The sequence below is a fragment of the Podarcis muralis genome, chromosome 4, assembly GCF_964188315.1.
Source record: "Podarcis muralis chromosome 4, rPodMur119.hap1.1, whole genome shotgun sequence".
NCBI lineage: Eukaryota > Metazoa > Chordata > Lepidosauria > Squamata > Lacertidae > Podarcis > Podarcis muralis.
The window spans coordinates 7641856-7661719 of record NC_135658.1 but is presented as its reverse complement, the minus strand read 5'-3'; the positions used below and the strand labels follow the sequence as shown (position 1 = coordinate 7661719).

The 19864-nt window shown below is 46.7% G+C and overlaps 1 protein-coding gene across 6 annotated transcripts in view; it reads left to right on the top strand.

The window, feature by feature from the left end:
- Nucleotides 1-19864, top strand: part of XRRA1 (X-ray radiation resistance associated 1) — a 38901-nt gene that overhangs the window by 3772 nt on the left and 15265 nt on the right. For all 6 annotated transcript variants that reach the window (XR_013392493.1, XR_013392494.1, XM_028725825.2 and 3 more), the window contains 9 exons: nt 3763-3875; nt 4802-4959; nt 7572-7643; nt 8330-8402; nt 12083-12180; nt 15981-16114; nt 17166-17264; nt 18257-18486; nt 19529-19569. Coding sequence is in view for 4 of the 6 variants with exons in the window: in XM_028725825.2 (XP_028581658.2) it covers nt 3779-3875; nt 4802-4959; nt 7572-7643; nt 8330-8402; nt 12083-12180; nt 15981-16114; nt 17166-17264; nt 18257-18486; nt 19529-19569 (1002 nt within the window). In the remaining 2 variants the exon portion in view is untranslated. The remainder of the gene's footprint in view (nt 1-3762; nt 3876-4801; nt 4960-7571; nt 7644-8329; nt 8403-12082; nt 12181-15980; nt 16115-17165; nt 17265-18256; nt 18487-19528; nt 19570-19864) is intronic.

The window sequence follows — 19864 nt, the reverse complement described above, 5'->3', positions numbered from 1 at the left end:
TAAGGTCCTCTGTGGGACATACCAGGAGAGGCGGTCCCATAGGTACGAGGGTCCTAGGCTGCATAGGGCTTTAAAGGTTAAAACCAGCACCTTAAACCTGATCCTTCACTCCACCAGGAGCCAATGCAGCTGGTATGGTGAATGTGATCCCGCGGCGAGGACCCCGTATATATTTTATTATATATTGTATTTATATCCCTCCTTCCCCCTCCCCTTTAATGACCTCTAGATGGCATACGAGACTCTCTCCCTCCTCAGTTAATCCCCACAAAACATGCTGTAAGGTAGGTTCAGGTGAGAGGCAGTGACTGGCCCGAGGTCACACACCCAGCGAGCTTCATCATGGCCGAGTGGAGATTCGAACCCTGGTCTCCCAGGTCTTAGTCTGACTCTGTAACCACTACACCACACTGGCTCTCACACAGGGGCATATGGAAGGGGATGAGCCTTCAGCATACCACCGTTGTTCCTTCGGGAAAAGATGGGGTGCTAATCTGTTAAAACCCAAACCATTAAGGCAAGACGTGATTTCTGGGGGTCAGCCCGCGACTTCTAAACAAACGAGGCTGAACTTTACGACGCTCCTGGCTATACCTCACGTCCCCTGCCATGGTTCCTCCTCGTTCTGTTGCTGGTGGAAGGCAGCGGCGAAGAGGAGGTCTTTTCTTGTAGGCGTTCTCTGGGAACGTCGCAACATGGCTGCAGCTTGATGTTAACCCTCACGTCCCCATGTGTCACCCGCATCGCTGACCATCCTCACTGCCGCGATGCCATGGTGCTTGCTGGGCTCTGCCCCTCTGCAGAGGGGGCTGGCGGGAAGGGGGCCTTTGTGTTGTGTCACAGAAGCAAGGCTGCTTTGCTCAGCAAAGACATCACACTGGTTTACTTAGAGCAGCAGCAGTACATAGAAGTCGCAAGCCCTTATGATGGGGCTTGTGTAGAGGTCAATAGAGGTGTAATATTCTGCTTCCGGCCACAAGGACTGTTCTGTTTCCAGTACCAGAGGCCATATGTTGTTGAATCCCAGTTGCTTGGAATCGCAAGTGGGGAAAAGTCCATTGTACCCAGTTCCTACTGGTCCCGCTGTGGTCTAAACCACCGAGCCTCTTGGGCTTGCTGATCAGAAGGTCGGCGGTTTGAATCCGCGCAACGGAGTGAGCTCCCGTTCCTCTATCCCAGCTTCTGCCAACCTAGCAGTTCAAAAGCACCCCAGTACAAGTAGATAAATAGATACCACTGTGATGGGAAGGTAAATAGCATTTCCATGCACCCTGGCACTCGTCACGGTTCTCCGTGCACCAGAAGCGGTTTAGTCATGCTGACCACATAACCCGGAAAGCTGTCTGTGGACAAGCGCCGACTCCCTTGGCCTGAAGCAAGATGAGCGCCGCAACCCCATAGTCACCTTTGACTGGACTTAACCGTCCAGGGGTCCTTTACCTTTTTACCCTACTGGTGGTCTTCCCAGTAAGTATCTGACTGGGAGGACAGGATGTTGCACTCGATGGGCCATTGGCCTGATCCAGCAGCCTCTTCTTGCATTCTAATGAAATTTTTGGAACGACCGGCAGTAGACAAAGCCCCGTGTGGGATAGCTGAATGGAGCATTGGACTTGAATTTGGAAGGCCTGGCCTCAAACCCCTGCTCAGACATGCAGTTCCCTGGCTGCCCTGGAGCAAGTCATTCTCTTTCTGCCCTGGCCCGCCTGAGCCGGCATTTGTCCACAGACAGCTTTCCGGGTCATGTCATCATGATTAAACCGCTTCTGGTGCACAGAGGACCGAGATGAGTGCCAGGGTCCACGGAAATGCTGTTTACCTTCCCGTCACAGTGGTACCTATTTATCTACTTGCACTGGTGTGCTTTCAAACTGCTAGGTTGGCAGGAGCAGGAACTGAGCAATGGGAGCTCACTCCGTTGCGCGGATTCAAACCGCCAACCTTCTGATCAGCAAGCCCAAGAGGCTCAGTGGTTTAGACCACAGCGGCACCAATAGGAACTGGGTACAATGGACCTCTCCCCACTTGCGATTCCAAGCAACTGGGATTCAACAACATATGGCCTCCGATACTGGAAACAGAACAGTCCTTGTGGCTGGAAGCAGAATATTACACCTCTATTGATCTCTACACAAGCCCCATCATAAGGGCTTGCGACTGTTTGAGAGGAAAGAATGACATAGCTCCATCTGTACCCTGCGTTCCTCGGAGAAGGGAATCATGCAAACGTGAGGACCCCGAGTACGTGCACACTTTGCCAGGCCCCTAAAGATTCGATCAATGCCATGCACATTTTCTCGCACTTGTGAGTTTGAGGGTCTGCAGCTGAGTGGCAGATCCCTGGCACCTCCCGTTTAGAAGAAGGGTCTCGGGCATCAGGGCTGGGAAAGGCTTTGGGCAGTGGGGCTGGTCAATGTATTGATATAGCATCCCAAACCGGTTTGAAATCCATATCGTGATGTCGGTTTCATAATTCTTGACCTGAGAATATATCATGAATCATGATATGTGTGTGTATGCGTGGTATGCAAAATCGGAATGTGGGAAAAACCATGAAGCCAGCCAATGGCTCTACATGGCGCCATCCTTATTTCAGACAGTGATATATCAGGATATAGCAATGTTCAGCTAGTGATATATCACAAAGTTGAAAACCAGCTCCATCCTTATTTCAGACATTGTGATATATCAGTATATCACAATGTTTAGATGGTGATACAGTGGTACCTCGGGTTAAGAACTTAATTCATTCTGGAGGTCTGTTCTAAACCTGAAACTCTTCTTAACCTGAAGCACCACTTTAGCTAATGGGGCCTCCTGCTGCTGCCGCACCGCCGCTGCACAATTTCTGTTCTCATCCCGAAGCAAAGTTCTTAACCTGAAGCACTATTTCTGGGTTAGCGGAGTCTGTACCCTGAAGTGTATGTAACCTGAAGCGTATGTAACCTGAGGCATATATAACCCAAGGTACCACTGCATACCATGAAGTTGAAAACCAGATATCACCCTACTGTTCGCCTCTACGTAGTTCCATCCTTATTTCAGTCATCGTGATATATTGTGATGTTGAAAACCAGGTATCTCCCAGCCCTAGTGAGCTGTCACAGCAGACAGTCCTGGATTCAATCGACCAGTGATCTGATGCAGGCAGCTTCATGACACGAGCCCAATCTTTGGCCCACCCAGAGCAATATTGTCAGCACTCCCTGAGACAGTTGTAGCTAAGCAGTATATAGATTATCCAAACAAAGAAAACGGCATCAGCCCATCGGTCATCCTTTTGCGTAGCTAATGGCCATTACAAAATCCAAACAGGCTTTAAAATATCATCAAACATCTAAATAAAAAGAGAACCTGGATCCAACCCAACATGTATATAAACATGTTGGGTTGGATCCAGACTTATTCATTGTGCTTCGATTAGACCTATTGAAATCAATGGGACAAGCCGGTCATGAAAATAGGGACATCCTAAGGGAAAGCGGGACATTCCAGGATCGAATCAGAAACTGGGACGGCTTCTGTAAATCTGGGACTGTCCCTGGAAAATAGCGACGCTTGGAGAGTCTGCTGGTGTAGGAGAGGTGTAGGAGAGGTGGGTGTAGGAGCTGGTGTAGGAGCTGGTGTAGGAGAGGTGTGACTCAGTATAAGGTTTTCTGACTCAGTTCTGTTTTCCTAGGGTGCTTAAAAAAACCCATTGATTTAGCCTCGAGAGCCTTGCTGTTCTAGGAAATCTTTCATCGCTTTCTCTGCTGCCTTTAGGTGCTAGAATGACAACATGGCTACCAAAGGAATGTATAAACTGGACGATGGAAACTGCTGCCCCACCAACTGCTTTCCGGCCCGGAGCCTTTTGCGGTCCAGATACGAGGAAGGTAACCCATCCCGACGTTGATAATGTGGAAATAAATTTCCTGGAGATCAATAGGGCTCCCTCTTAGGTCTTCCCCCACCTCAAGGGCAACCTGGGTGCTGCACCCCAGTGGTGGGTGAGGCTAGAGGCAGGAATAGGGAGAGCAGCAGATGTCCTGTAGATGTCCTGTTCTCCCTGGGCTCCTGGGTAAACACAGGACTCAACACAAGCAACACCAATAGGGTAACATCCAGGGCCTGATCATGGTCTGGGTCCAGGCTAGGACAGACCACAACAAGAGTGAGGCAAGAGGCAAGGTCAGAGCCGTCCGTGGTCAGATTCGGTGCAGGCAGGCAATCCAGTAGCAGGCAAGGCTAAGCTGGTGCATAGTGTTCCTGTTTTAGATTCCTGGAAGCCAAGTTTGGGGCAAGTACTCTTTTGTGAGGGAACCCCAGCAGAGATTTAACACTGCAAAACATGCAGCACCGAAAAGCTTTAGAATGTGCCCTTCCAGTAAGTCCTAAAGTGTCCCCTTCTCAAAGCTCTTTCCAAGGTTTCCCACTTCCCCAGCACCGAGATAGACCACACATTCGGTAAGTCATGGTTTACTTACAAAGCTCTTCAAAGGTCAGATTCATGTGGTTTTCCATGCAGCAGTCAGACAAGGTGCACAGGCAGTTTAAAACATTGCTTAGTTACAAACGGTAGAAGTTTCTGAACTATTGGTGTAGAAAAACAGGCTCCATTTAGGTCTGAAACAAAAGAGGGTGGTTGAAGCCATGCGGCTGGAGCGACCAGGTCAGAGCTGTTTATATACCGAAGTTCACATGGAGCGGTGTAGAAATTTTATGAAATGAATAGGAATAAATGAATGAGGCCACGTGTGGCAAATCCACAGTGCACTTTCTCCTGATTTGATGCTGGCCGTTTTCTGTCGTGGCTCCTCAGGGGCTGGCCACTGGCAAGTGGCCCGCCGGACAGCGGAGAAGACCAAGATCGAGTTGCTTTTTGGGACAAAAGCCCCCCAGGTTAGACTGAGAAGACCAGAAACGGCAAGTGGGGCTTACAGGCTTCTGGACAACAAAACTCTCGATGGCGCACAGCTGGTGAGTACGATTGGGGTACTGTTGCTTTTCTGTTGTGCATGCAGAGTGACTTCAAGGAAGAGACCGTACAGCTTGAGACTCATGCCAATCCTCACACAAACACGTTAATAATAATAATAATTTATTATTTATACCCCGCTCATCTGGCTGGGTTTCCCCAGCCACTCTGGGCGGTTTCCAACACAGCACTAAAATACAACAACCTATTAAACATTAAAAGCTTCCCTAAACAGGGCTGCCTTCAGATGTCTTCTAAAAGTTTGGTAGTTATTTTTCTCTTTGACATCTGGTGGGAGGGCGTTCCACAGGGCAGGCGCCACTACCGACAAGGCCCTCTGCCTGATTCCCTGTAGCTTGGCTTCTCACAGCGAGGGAACCGTCAGAAGGCCTTTGGAGCTGGACCTCAGTGTCCGGGCAGAACGATGGGGGTGGAGATGCTCCATCAGGACCGAGGCCGTTTAGGGCTTTAAAGGTCAGCACCAACACTTTGAATTGTGCTCGGAAATGTACTGGGAGCCAGTGTAGGTCTTTTAGGAGCGGTGTTATATGGTCTCAACGGCTGCTCCCAGTCAGCAGCATAGCTGCCGCATTCTGGATTAGTTGTAGTTTCTGGGTCACCTTCAAAGGTAGCCCCACATCGAGCGCATTGCAGTAGTCCAAGCGGGAGATAACCAGAGCATGCACCACTCTGGCGAGGCAGTCTGCAGGCAGGGAGGGTCTAAGTCTGCGCAGCAGAAGAAGCTGGAAGACAGCTGCCCTGGACACACAATTGACCTGCTTGTTCAGCTTGAATAAAGTTCAAAGCTGGCTTAGGGAGAGTTGGACCTTTTCTCTCCTGGGTCCTACCTACTCTGACTGGCAGCAGCTCTTGAAGGCAAACCTTCCCCAAGCTGTTGCCCGCTCCCGGTGCTTTGGGCTATAACTGAACTGCCATCACACCTGACCATTGGCCATGCTAGTGAGAGCTGGAGTCCAACAATGGGAGGGGGGGGCAGGTGCTACAAGTTAGATGCATCTTGTAGCTGTGAGTTCCACAGTAATATTATTATTATTATTAGTAGTAGTAGTAGTAATAAATTTTATTTATACCCCGGCCAGAGCCGGGCTCAGGGCAGCTAACACAAATAATATAAAATCACAGTAAAAACATAATAGGGGAAAAGAGGGGGGGGGACAACAACCCCAATTTAAAATACAGGTTATAATGCAATTTAAAATGCAGCCTCATTTTAATAGTAGCCCATAAATCAAAACCGTAAGGGGAAGGAAACAGAAGGGTCAGACTGAGTCCAAACCAAAGGCCAGGCGGAACAGCTTTGTCTTGCAGGCCCTGCGGAAAGATGTCAAGTCCCACAGGGCCCTGGTCTCTTGTGACAGAGCGTTCCGCCACGTCGGGGCCAGGGCTGAAAAGGCCCTGGCCCTAGTTGAGACCAATCTAACCTCCTTGAGGCTCGGGACCTCCAAAGTGTTGTTATTTGTGGACTGTGCGAAGAACCACCTTGGTTTTGGTCAGTCTTGCTTCCAGCCTCTTCCAGGGAGTTGCCTTGAGTTCCCATGATACGAGAAAGAAAAAGCTTCCCACACTGCTCTTGTCACACCCTCCATAAAGTTTGTTCCTCCCTGCCTTTGTCATCTTTTTCTTCCCCCTCCCCCTTTCCTCTTAGGGCAGGCTCTTCAGCTCTTTGATCATTTTAGTTGTACCATTTGGGGGTGGTTGAGAGCATGAAAAACTCAAGCATCATTAGAAGAGGCCCAGATCTTGGCTTTCCTTGGTAGAGGATTTTGCATTTTTCTTTTTTCTGTATTGCTGCATTTAAATCCCACCTTTCCTCCCAAGAGCTCAAAGGGGGCTTCATGGCTCTCCCCATCATCCTTTGAGGTGGCTGGTGACTGGCCCAAGGTCGCCCAGTGAGATTTCTGGTCCCAAACCCTGGCCACTAGGCCACACTGCCTTCCTTGGGCAGTGTGTGTCCACAACCCTGTTCTCCGGCTTGTTGTATCAGGAAGTTTTTCTCCCCCCCCCCTTTTTAAATTTTTTTATTTATACTTTTCAAGTTTATACATTTCACTGATTTTACAATCATTTTGACATTTCAAAACTTGACTTCCTTCCCCCTCTTTCTGTGGTTCCTTACATTTATTTTTAATATCTTCTGCATATCCTAATTATCTTAACTTTCTCATTTGTTCATTTTCTTTAAATATATACTCTTATGAAACTGCAGGTTATTACAATAATTCTGCCAGTGTTTTTATCTGTTTACAATTTATTTGTAAATATGCAATAAATCATTTCCATTCTTTTATAAACAGTTTGTTATCTTGATTTCTTATTCTCCCAGTAAGTTTTGCCATTTCTGCATATTCCCTGAATTTTTGTATCCATTCTTCCTTTGCTGGGGCGACTTCTTCTTTCCATTTTTGGGCAAGTAACATACTTGCCACTGTAGTAGCATACATAAATAAGGAAGTTTCAGGAAGTTTTTAATGCTTGATGCTTAGTTGTGTTTTTATATTATGTTGAAAGCTGCCAGTGTCAGATGGACGGGGTACAAATAATAATATATTATTATTATTATTATTATTATTATTATTATTATTATTATTTGCAGATTAAGCTCCACCATGTGAAAAGCCCGTCACATTTATGCTCTGTGGACATCAGTAACCAAAATTTTGTCATGGTGAGTAGGAGGCTTGCCTTGTGAATTTACTCTGGTGTGCGTTGTACTAGGATAGCAGCAGCTCTGGTGAAATGGGTTGGAACGGCAACCCACCTAACTGGCTGAATATAGCCATGGCCCAAGGCTGGAAAGTCATGTTGCTATGCAACCATTAGTTGGGGGGCTTCTATGGGATGTGGGTGGCGCTGGAGTCTAAACCTCTGAGCCTCTTCGGCTTGCCGATTGGAAGGTCTGTGGTTCGAATCCCCGCGACTGGGTGAGCTCCCGTTGCTCTGTCCCAGCTCCTGCCAACCTAGCAGTTCGAAAGCACGCCAGTGCAAGTAGATAAATAGATACCGCTGCGGCGGGAAGGTAAACAGCATTTCCATGCGCTCTGGTTTCTGTCATGCTGTTCTGTCGTGCAAGAAGCGGTTTAGTCCTGCTGGCCACATGACCCGGAAAGCTGTCTGTGGACAAATGTCGGCTCCCTCGGCCTGAAAACGAGATGAGTGCCGTAACCCCATAGTCGCCTTTGACTGGCCTTAACCGTCCAGGGGTCCTTTACCTTTGCTTTAGTTGGGGGGCTGGGGTCCGTCCATGGTTATGAATGTCAGAGGATTCCAGTTTGCTCTGCAGTTGAGAGCAAGCTTAACCATTCTGGCCCCGCTTCTGTGTGGATGGAGCTTGTTTCCTTTTCACTTCTACAGGCCAAAGAAGAAGATTTTGAGCAGTTTGACTGCGTTGCCTATATCAACGCCACAGAAAACCTCTTGACGTTGGGTAAGGAATGCGTGGCAGTTTGTGGGCTGCAGCATTGGCATGTTATTTTTAATTGGGCTGTTGGGTGGGCGATAAAGAATCAGTGGGCATGTTAACATGGGTGGCTTGAAAGGCAGAGAGGTCATTTTCCGCATTTACACAGAGATATTTGCATCAAAATGGGGTGGGGCTGTCTTCACCTGAAATGCATGGTTTTTTGGGTTCTCCTGCCTTCCTGCAACTCCCGTTCATTCAGCTGTCATCTGCGCCTGCACAACGGCTGTTAGGGTACCTCCTTGTGCAAATTAATTGAAACAAAACAATGAGCTTAGTAGCTTATTGTACAAAGCTCACATATACGTACATTAGTAACGGACATCCTTTTTGACATCATCTGATAGGAAGTGCCTACAGAGGGTGGTGAACACAGCACAAGATATTATGGGCTGTCCCGTGAAACCGCTGGATGACATCGCGGAAGAACATTGCCTCAGGAGAGTGAGGAAAAGTCTCAGGGATGATTCACAACCTGGCCGGCACTTTCTTGATCTCCTGCCCTCGGGCAGAAGACATAGAAACATGATTAGTCGCCCCAACAGGGTAAAGAACAGCTTCTGTCTGTGGGCTGTTAGGCTGCTGAATGAAAAGATAACAACAGGGCAACTGACTTTCGGGTTTGGTGGGTGTGCGTCAGTAAACGAGGGGAATTAAGACTAAGAGAGCTGAGTGAGGGGTGCTCGTGTAATCTCACTGTATACAAGTTGTACCAGTGACAATAAAGTATTTCAGTATGACATCCACTATTTTTAAGCAGCATTTGAACACGTTTCGGCATGGAGTCTTCTGTACTAGTTACAAACAGTCACTGTTGATTTTCGGATCCATGTACCACACTTGAATCAGCGCTTGAATGAGCTTCTCCATAGTCGTACAGTCTACAGAACGGAGGCGACTTTTGCATACAGCCCACAAATTCTCAATGGGATTTACGTCCGGGGAATTCCCTGGCCAATCAAGTACCTGTTTTTGTTGCTCTGTCCTGAATTCCTTCACCACTTTCGATGTGTGACAGGGGGCTAGGTCCTGCTGCAATATCCCAGTACCGTCAGGATACCTCTTTTCCAGCTCTGGAATAACTCTCTTTCATAGAACCTCAATATATTGTGGCAAGCGCATCATTCCTTCTATTGGCTGCAGGCTTCCGACACCATAATAACAGAAGCATCACCAAAACATCTTTTGTGGGTGCTTGACAGACTGATCGATGTGGCAATCACGAAGCTTCTCTTAGAAAACATGCTTTGTTTCAATTAATTTGCACTAGGATGTAGATTTAGGCTTCCTCAGAGCTGGAGGAGGGGTCCCACCCGCTTCAGACGTTTCCTTCTTAATGGTTTTATCCCCCTTTTTTTTTTAAATATTTTATTAGGGATTTTCTTGTTTTACAGAAGTGTAGTGCCTCGTTTTTTGTTTGTTTTTTTCATGTAACATTTTTACAAATCCATTTCATTTGTTGAGACATTAGGGGGAGAAGAAAAAAGAAAGAGAGAAGGAAAAGGGGGGGTGGAGAGAGGGAAGATGGATGGGGGTGGGGTCGGGTGGCGGTGTTTCTATTATGTTTAATGTATGTAGAGTTTGGTGTCAGCGTTGTTTGTGTTGTTCACTTGTGTTCCTTTGGTGGTGAGAGAGGTTGGGGTTGGCCTAGGGTGTGATTGTTTGCTTGTGATTGGCTGTGGTGATTTTTGTTTTCGTGTGTGAGTGAGGTGGGTGGGTGTTTTGGATCAGGTTAGCCATATTGATTTGTATGCTGTTGGTGGATTATTGTCATTGTCCTGTTGGGCTGTGTGTGTGATAAAGGGGAGCCATACCGGGGTGAAGGTGTCTTCTTCTGTTTGTCCCCGTGTCAGTTTCAGTTTATTAGTTAATTTTTCTTGTAGGGCTGTTTCCCATACTATTTGGTACCATTGGTCCATGCTTACTCCTGACAGGTCTCTCCAGTGTCTGGTTATGGTATTTCTGGCTGCTGAGAGCAGGTGGGTTATGAGTTCTTTGTGGTGTAAATGGGCATTGTTGTCTTGGAAGATGTTTAGTAGGGCCAATTCTGGGGTGGTGTCTATTACTTGCTTAGTTATTGTACATATTTCTTGTATGGCTGTCGTCCAGAATAGTTGGATTTTGGGACACTCCCACCACATGTGGAGGTATGTGCCTGTGGAGGTGCACCCTCTCCAGCATTTTGGTGAGGTTCCTGGGTGTATTAGCGCTAGTTTCCTTGGTGTTAGGTACCACCTGTAGGTGAGTTTCAGTATGAGTTCTTTTCTTTTCCCAGGTGATTTCCTGAACACGGGAAGCTGGTTTCGCCCAAATGTTAGTGTGCTAAATCCAGTTGACTGGCACTCAGGAAGGGGGTGGTGGTCCAGGAACTAGAAGAGTAGTCCGGGCACCCCACAAACTCACAACACTACATTACCTTGTGTTTCTTGGCCTTGATGGCTCCAATCTGGCCTGCTGGCGATGACCCACAGCCATTAAAAAAATTACACCAGGCGCTCCACCCCCATTCCTCCTCTGTTGGAGATAGGGATGAAAGGAACTGTCCGATTTTGCATCTCTCGGTTTCTCATTTTTCCAATCTTAAATATGGTCCTTTACACTTCTACAGCAATTGGCAAACTCTTCTTTTCCTAATCCTCATGAAAATTAACCAGTCTTTTCCTTTGAATTTCACCTTAACAAGTCCTTTTCTGTATGCAGCTTTGACCAACGTACACATTTTTGCAAGCCCATTCCTATGTTTTATTTGTACATAGCTTTCACTAACATACTCATTTTTATGCACACTTTCCCCCAATATATGTATTTTGGTAAGCATTGTTTGGTTCAGAGAAGGGCACATTCTGAAGGATGGCTGTGTTACAGTTCTCGTCTTGTTTCGGAAACTGCCAATTTGATCGATTTCGATTTAAATGGCTGGAGAAACCCAGCCAGCTGGGTGGGATATAAATAAGAAAATTATTATTATTATTATTATTATGAACTGAACCCAATTTTGCCCCCATCCCTAGCTGGTGATCAGAGCAGCATGTGCCATAGACCTGCCATGCAAATAATAATAATAATAATAATAATAATAATAATAATAATAATAATAATAATTATTATTATTATTATTATTATTATTATTATTATTATTATTATTTATACCCCGCCCATCTGGCTGGGTTTCCTCAGCCACTCTGGGCGGCTTCCAACAAAATATTAAAATACAGTAGTCCGTCAAACATTAAAAGCTTCCCTAAACAGGGCTGCCTTCAGATGTCTTCTAAAAGTCTGGTAGTAGTTGTTCTCTTTGACGTCTGGTGGTAGGGCGTTCCTGTAAGCTAGACTTCTGCCCTCAGGGACGCTGGAGGACCTGCCCCCTTTCCGAGTGTTGAAGTGAGATTCAGCCGGCTTGTCCTTTGCTTTGGGCGGCAAAATGCCTTGAGCTGGCCCTCCAATTGCTTAGAAAGTGTGTTTGTGTGGTTCCCTTTTTTGGAGACTCAGTGTTGCCTAAACGAACATGCACATCTGGGGAGTCCTAAATGGGGTGTGTGTGGCTATACCATCCACATTCTTTGTGCCCAGTAATCCAAAACAATCGGCCGCTGCTGCCCTGATTCTTTCGGTTGATGTTGACTTCCCCCCTTTTATCACCCATTCAGACGCTTTCCGTACATTTCCTGGGCTCCGGGAACTGGAACTCTCCTTGAATGGCCTAAGGAATCTAAAAGTCAACGCCGGGGACTTTCCACACTTGGAAGTAAGTCAGAGGGGTGACTTATAGTGCTTAAGGGGCTAGCTTCTCGTGTCATGTAGGGAAACGGCCTGGAACTCACTGGAAGAGCTGCGTCCATTCCTTGTTGTGGCGTTCCCAAAGCAAGGAAGCATTGAACTCTGATTAATAAAATACACCCAGAGGCTTAACCAGCAAGACTCTGGGAGGAGTGGGTATAATAATTCCTCTCCACCCCTCAGCCCAGGTCGTTTTATTCACAAAAGAACTTTTTACACAGTGTTCGTGAGAACCAATCAGATTTCCTCTGAGCATTTCAAAAAAACCCCACGTGGGGACAAAGTTACACTACAAAAGCTAATTTAGGCATGCATACTTCTAGGGTAAATAAAACAGGACTAAAAAGGAGGAAAGCATTCAGCAACCCCAGAAGTCATAAGCAAGCAATAAACATGAGAGGAAGGATGGCAAGGAGATAGGGGATCTTTATCACCTTCCTGTGAAACTATTTCCAGGCCCTAAGATTAACAAAACCAAGGAAGGGTACATCAGAGAAACTGCCTATTATCTTTTATGACCCGGGATGCCTGGCGAAGCAACTGGCGACTGGGCTGTGTACGTGACTTGTCTTGCAAGAGAAATAGGACAGCGATGCAGAGGCGTGGATTGATCAAAAATCATATCAAAATGGCTTAAACCCAGTCAACGCAATGCTTTCATTGCTGACACAGATGGCTTGCTCCATATTTGGTATAATTCCTCATAGCAATCCCACCTGATCACTACACCTTGTCAACTCCAGGAAGTACTGGGAGGGGCTCCCTGCCTGAAACTGGGGAGCTGCTGCCAATCAGTGTCAAAAATACCGAGTTGATTGACCACTTTCCTATGCTCCCCTTTGGATTCTTAACTTAGGGAAGAGGTTGTAGCTCAGTAACAGAAGGTCCTTGCTTCAATCTCCAGGGATGTCTGGAGCCCCTGTGCTGAAGTCCTGGAGAGCCACTGCCAGTCAGTGCAGGCTATACTGTACTCGATGGACCAATGGCCTGGCTCCTCATAAGGCCACTTCCTCTGTTCATGCAGATCAATCAATCAAATATCCTTTATTAGGCATAGCAAACCACACATTATCAGACACTGTATACAAATTGTGCAAAATACGAGCTCAGCACAACAAGGTTTGTCCCAGTCAGATCTTTAACTCCAGAGGAAATCAATTTGCATAAATAATACAATACAACACTACCACATCACCGATCAATTAAGAACCACTAAATCTCTTTGTAATGGCCCAGTCTTTCTACGTGGACAGCACTCAAAAATTCAGCCACTATTAAAGTCATTTGATCATTCCTGTGTCCCTGCAGATGTGCCTTTGGAACCTCGCCGGGGGTGGCTGGGGAATAATCCACCGGGAGAGAGTGGGTCAGCCCCCTCTTCCTCCTCATCTGCTTCTCTGCTTCACATTCCCCCTCCCCAAAGTGACTTTTCAATTTCAAAAAGTGCCCCGGATGTCAGTTTTACAGTGGTGCCTCACAAGACGAAATTAATCCGTTCGCCGAGTCTCTTCGTCTTGCGGTTTTTTCGTCTTGCGAAGCACGGCTATTAGCGGCTTAGCGGCTTAGCAGCTATTAACGGCTTAGCGGCTTTAAGAAAAAGGAAATAAACTCGCAAGAACTCGCAAGAACTCGCAAGACGGAAAACCCTTTCGTCTAGCGAGTTTTTCGCACCACTGTACATGTTGAGAGTAACGTATGTAGCCTGGAATTTTCTGACGAGTCCCTGTCTTTTTTTAAACTCTCAGGTCCCTGTGAAATGACCAGTTAGGTTCTTTTTAATCTGTTTAGGTGTTTAACATAGATGAGACCCAGTACACTCTAGAAAGGCACAAGTAAACCTCAGACAACCAATATTGGATTTTCTCTATAATATTGCTTTATTGATTAACAAGTAATTCACATGTTAAGACAAGGAATATGCACTCAACCATACATCCATTTGTACACCTTTCATACTCACCACTCTTCACTGGATTGATCAGGTTCAATAAGAGCCACGATTGGCGGACGACAGCGCAGTCAATGTCTGGCTCACAACTTAGGCTGGAGGGATTTGCCATATATACACCTCGTTGTTCATCTGTATGTGCTGTTCTGTACCGTTCCTAGCACACACTGTTTTTGCCAAAACATTGTGATGTTTCCTACATTCCATTATCACTTATACAACACAGCTCACAAACAGTTCACTGGCAGTTCAAAGACATCACATCTATTTTGTGGTGTTCTTCAGCCATCTTTAGGCCCATACAAACTATGACATTCGTTACAGCAGGGAGGAGGAGACATTGCAACGTGATTGTTTAATTCCTCCTTCCACTCCCTCCCACCTGCCTTTGGAGGTCTCATGATGGGAAAACGAGAAAGCAAAGAGAAGACAATCCCATTGGATCTAAACAAATGACTCGAAAAAAGTAACCCATGGCAAAACCTGTCACATTAATTCAGGCCCCTGTAATAAACGAATGACAAACCTAGACAGCATCCTAAAAAGCAGAGACATCACCTTGCCAACAAAGGTCCATATAGTCAAAGCGATGGTTTTCCCAGTAGTGATGTATGGAAGTGAGAGCTGGACCATAAAGAAGGCTGATCGCCGAAGAATGGATGCTTTCGAATTATGGTGCTGGAGGAGACTCTTGAGAGTCCCAGGGACTGCAAGAAGATCAAACCTCTCCATTCTTAAGGAAATCAGGCCTGAGTGCTCACTGGAAGGACAGATCCTGAAGCTGAGGCTCCAAGACTTTGGCCACCTCATGAGAAGAGAAGACTCCCTGGAAAAGACCCTGATGTTGGGAAAGATGGAGGGCACAAGGAGAAGGGGACGACAGAGGACAAGATGGTTGGACAGTGTTCTCGAAGCTACCAGCATGAGTTTGACTAAACTACGGGAGACAGTGGAAGACAGGAGTGCCTGGCGTGCTCTGGTCCAGGGGGTCACGAAGAGCTGGACACGACTAAACGACTAAACAACAACAATAAACGAAAACCTGCCTTTTTTCCCTTATGGAGGACACATGAGCCCGTATAGAGTCCTTTGCAGGTTCTCCATTGGTCGGAGAAAATAACAGAGGCCAACCAGAGAATATTGAGAAGCAAAGCAGCTAGTAAGCCTGATTTTTGTTGAACTGTTGCAAAAGGGTGCCCCCTTCACATTGCAGGAGAAGGAGGAGGACCCTGAACAAAGGTGTGCCCATCCTTATATAGACGTTTTAAATTCCCCGCCTTGGAGTCCAAGACCACCCCCCAGAAACATCATACATACATCACAGAAAGGGTGGTCTAGAACAGAAATCTGAATGTGTTGTTTACCTCCTACCTGGCAGGTTACCTGTTAATGGTCACTTGATTGGATACCCTGGGGAGCCTGGCCAGTCTTTTGTAATGACAAATACTTAGTTCCTGAGCCAGGTCACAGACTCACCCTATTCATACGCAGACATTCCCTTAAGACAGGATTTGTGAATGAAAAGACAATAGGGAGGCTTTTCCACTTTCCTTGACCTTGCAAAGAAATCATTTGGTCAGTTTGGGAGCCAAAATGGCTTCAGGGCTGTTTTCCTGTGCTGCTTCAGACATGTGGTTTATATATTTATGTACGTGTTTGCTTGGTACTTTTATATATAAGACCTTAATTTTTTTATTTCACCCCCAAAACCATTGGCAATGAAAACATCTCACAGTGTCGTTCGTACCTGCTGTGGCTGGGTTAGAGGTGACGCTGGTTCTTCCCCAGCCATGGAACTGCCTGCTTTGCCTCTGCTCCAGGTCTTGGATCTCTCATACAACAACCTTTCTCCTGAGGACGTCCGAGCCCTGGGAATTTTGTCCCACTTAAAAGCCCTCCATCTCACCGCCAATGGGCTCACTTCGCTTCCCCTCGACCTGGCTGCCCCCGAGAGGTAAGCCCATGGGGAGAGGAAGGTGGCAAGCAAGAGTTTTTATTTGTTGGGGGGGGGGGCGGAGGTCGGGCCGCATGGGGTTTGTGGAACCTGTAGATCAGGGAAAGCCAACGTGGTGCATTAATAATAATAATAATAATAATAATAATAATAATAATAATTTTTATTTATACCCCGCCCTCCCCAGCCAAGGCCGGGCTCAGGGCGGCTAACAAGCAATAATAAAAACAAGTTGAATGAATACAACTTAAAAACAAGATTAAAATACAACATTAAAATATTGAAACATTAAAATATTAAAATGCAGCCTCATCGCAGGAGGAGAAAGGAAAAAGAAAAAGGGGGAGGGAATCAAATTGGCTCCAAGCCAAAGGCCAGGCGGAACAACTCTGTCTTACAGGCCCTGCGGAAAGAAATCAGATCCCGCAGGGCCCTGGTCTCATGAGACAGAGCGTTCCACCAGGCGGAGCCAGTGTTGAAAAGGCCCTGGCTCTGGTTGAAGCCAATCTAACTTCCTTAGGGCCTGGGACCACTAGGGTGTTGCTATATATGGACCTTGAGGCTCTCCGTGGGGCATTCCGGGAGAGGCGGTCCCGTAGGTACGAGGGTCCTAGGCCGCAAAGGGCTTTAAAGGTCAAAAGCAGCACCTTGAACCTGACCCTGTACTCCACTGGGAGCCAGTGCAGCTGGAAAAGCACTGGGTGAATATGCTCCCATGGCAGGGACCCCGTGAGGAGACTTGCTGCGGCATTCTGCACCCGCTGGAGTTTCTGGGACAGCTTCAAGGGCAGCCCCGCGTAGAGCGAATTACAGTAGTCAAGCCTGGAGGTGACCGTCGCATGGATCACTGTGGCCAGGTCGGGGCGATTCTCATCGCCTCCAACCACAGGATCTGCTAGCTGGGGGATGATGGGAGTTGTAGTTCAGCATCTTGAGGGGTCCACATTTCTTCCTTTCCCTGTCAAAGTCTTACACTGCACCCTTCTCTCCCCTTTTGCCTTTTCCTAAGTGATGTGGCGCAGCCAAAGTCACTGTATGTTTCCCTTGGCAGTGAGAGCTCCCCGAGGTTCCCGGCTCTGGAAGTCTTGCTCTTGGACGACAACCGCCTCTCCCACGCCAACGTCTTTGTCAGCCTCGCCAACCTTCGCAGGTAAGGAAGACCTCCTGTGCTTGCTAATAATTATTTTTTACTTTGTACCCCGACCATCTGGCTGGGTTTCTCCAGCCACTTGGAGCGGCTCCCACCACAATATTAAAAACACGATAAAACATCAAAAATTAACAACTTCCTTAAACAGGGCTGCCTTCAGATGTCTTCTAAAAGTCAGATAGTTGTTTATTTCCTTGACATCTGGTGGGAGGGCGTTCCACAGGGCAGGTGCCACCACCGAGAAGGCCCTCTGCCTGGTTCCCTGTAACCTCACTTCTCGCAGGGAGGGAACCGCCAGAAGGCCCTCGGAGCTGGACCTCAGTGTCTGTGCTGAACAATGGGGGCAGGAAACGTCCATGGCAGGTCTGGAGGGTGGCAACATGAGAACAAGCCTCTTCAGTGGTGGCTCCCTGTTTGTGGAATGCTCTCTCCAGGGAGTCTCTCCTGGCACCATTGTTATGTATTTTCTGGCAACAGGCAAAACAGTTCCTTGTTAACCAGGCCTTTGTTTGGCTTTTAACTATTTATGGCATTTTACAGAGTGTGGGATGTATTACAGTGGTACCTTGGCTTAAGAACTTAATTTGTTCTGGAGGTCTGTTCTTAACCTGAAACTGTTCTCAACCCGAAGCACCACTTTAGCTAAAGGGGCCTCCTGCTGCTGCCGCGCCGCCGGAGCACAATTTCTGTTCTCATCCTGAAGCAAAGTTCTTAACCCGAGATACTATTTCTGGGTTAGCAGAGTCTGTAACCTGAAGTGTATGTAACCCGAGGTTCCACTGTACTGTATTCCCCACCCACCCCAAGTTTTCATATATGATTATTATTTCTTTGGTAAGTCGTCTTGTAAGTCCTGTGGCAAAAAGTGACCTATAAATTTAGCAATAATATTATATTGTAATAATTGGAAAACAATCTTGTGCCTTGCCCTGGTCTCTGCAGGAGTTCTGCAAACCTTGGCCTTACCACTGGCCTCCTTGTTTCCATTTCAGCCTGAAGCAGTTAAACTTGGACAGAAACGGAATCAGAGAGGTGCCGTATCTCCACCACTTGGACAGCGGCCGATTCTCCATCCATCCTTTATCTGCCAAGTCGGGCATCAGGGAAGGATTGCGCAGCCGCAAGAGTGCTGGGAAACAGATCCGCCAGGATAAGTCCCCGGCTGGTGGTGGGCAGCCAGAGTACATTGTCTTCCAAAACAGCAAGGACCCAGACAGGACTGGTGGGCCATAATTATATATTATTCCTTTGTAGTGCATTGGTGCTCCTCGCCCCCGTGGATGATGGTGAAAGAAGCAAACCAAGCCTAGGAAACAAAAAACAAGCCATTTGTTAACAGCATAAAATTTTAACCTAAGGACCAGGTTTTATCAGAAGATAAGAGAACTGACAGTACATTTTGGGAATCCTCACAGAACTCTAGCCCAATGGCTGCCATTAATCTGATTTGAACTGATTTTAGAATGAAATGATTTTAGAATGTTGTATCATTTTACTGTTGTTAGCAGCTCTGAGCCCGGCTTCGGCTGGGGAGAGTGGGATATAAATAAATAAATAAATAAATAAATAATAATAATAATAATAATAATAATTATTATTATTATTATTATTTACCGTATTGGCCCGAATATAAGCCGCACCCAAATATAAGCCACACCTTATTCAAGGTGGGGGGGGGGGAGAGAGAGAGAGAGAGAAAAAGACAATACCTGAATACCTACTCCCTTAAAATTCCGCAGACACTCACACCTGGGGAAAGTGAGGCTTATATTCGGGCCAATACGGTACTGATAGCCACTCTTATGGCTATTAATTGGGTGAAAATCTTAACTCTTCGATGTTAGACGTATGGCTAGCCGAGGAGCAGTGCAAATGATAGAATTGACAGACCTAGTTAGGAGAAGAGAAATTGGAAAATTGGAAAATGGAAAATTGGAAAATGAAGACTCTTCAGTATGTGTGGGAGCAATGAAATGCAAGGTGGTAACAAGAGCAGCAGCAGCAGCAACAATACTAATAGACAGAACTCCGCTGGATGGGCCAAGGCAGTTCAGAGTTTTTCTCCCCAAAACAAACCATGAACAGCAAGTCAGGAACAACCCTTGGTGACAGCTCTCGGTTTCTTTGGAAGTGCCCCATTGAATCTCATAGGATATAGCCATGGTTAGGGCTGCCATCTTAGTTTATCCTGTTTATCCTTCACCTGTATTCAGCATCTTGATACTGATATTATTCTTTCTCTATTTTATTTTTACAAAAAACAGAAGTTATCTTTCCATCCTGGTCCCCAGATCTACCAACCCAGGTAAGATTTTTCTTTTCTTTCAAGTCATCCTCATCGGCTCTAAGTAAAGGGACCCCTGACTGTTAGGTCCAGTTGCGTACGACTCTGGGGTTACGGCGCTCATCTCGCTTTATTGGCCAAGGGAGCCGGTGTACAGTTTCTGGGCCATGTGGCCAGCATGACTAAGCCACTTCTGGCGAACCAGAGCAGCACATGGAAGTGCCGTTTACCTTCCCGCCGGAGCGGTACCTATTTATCTACTTGCACTTTGAGGTGCTTTCGAACTGCTAGGTTGGCAGGAGCAGGGACCGAGCAA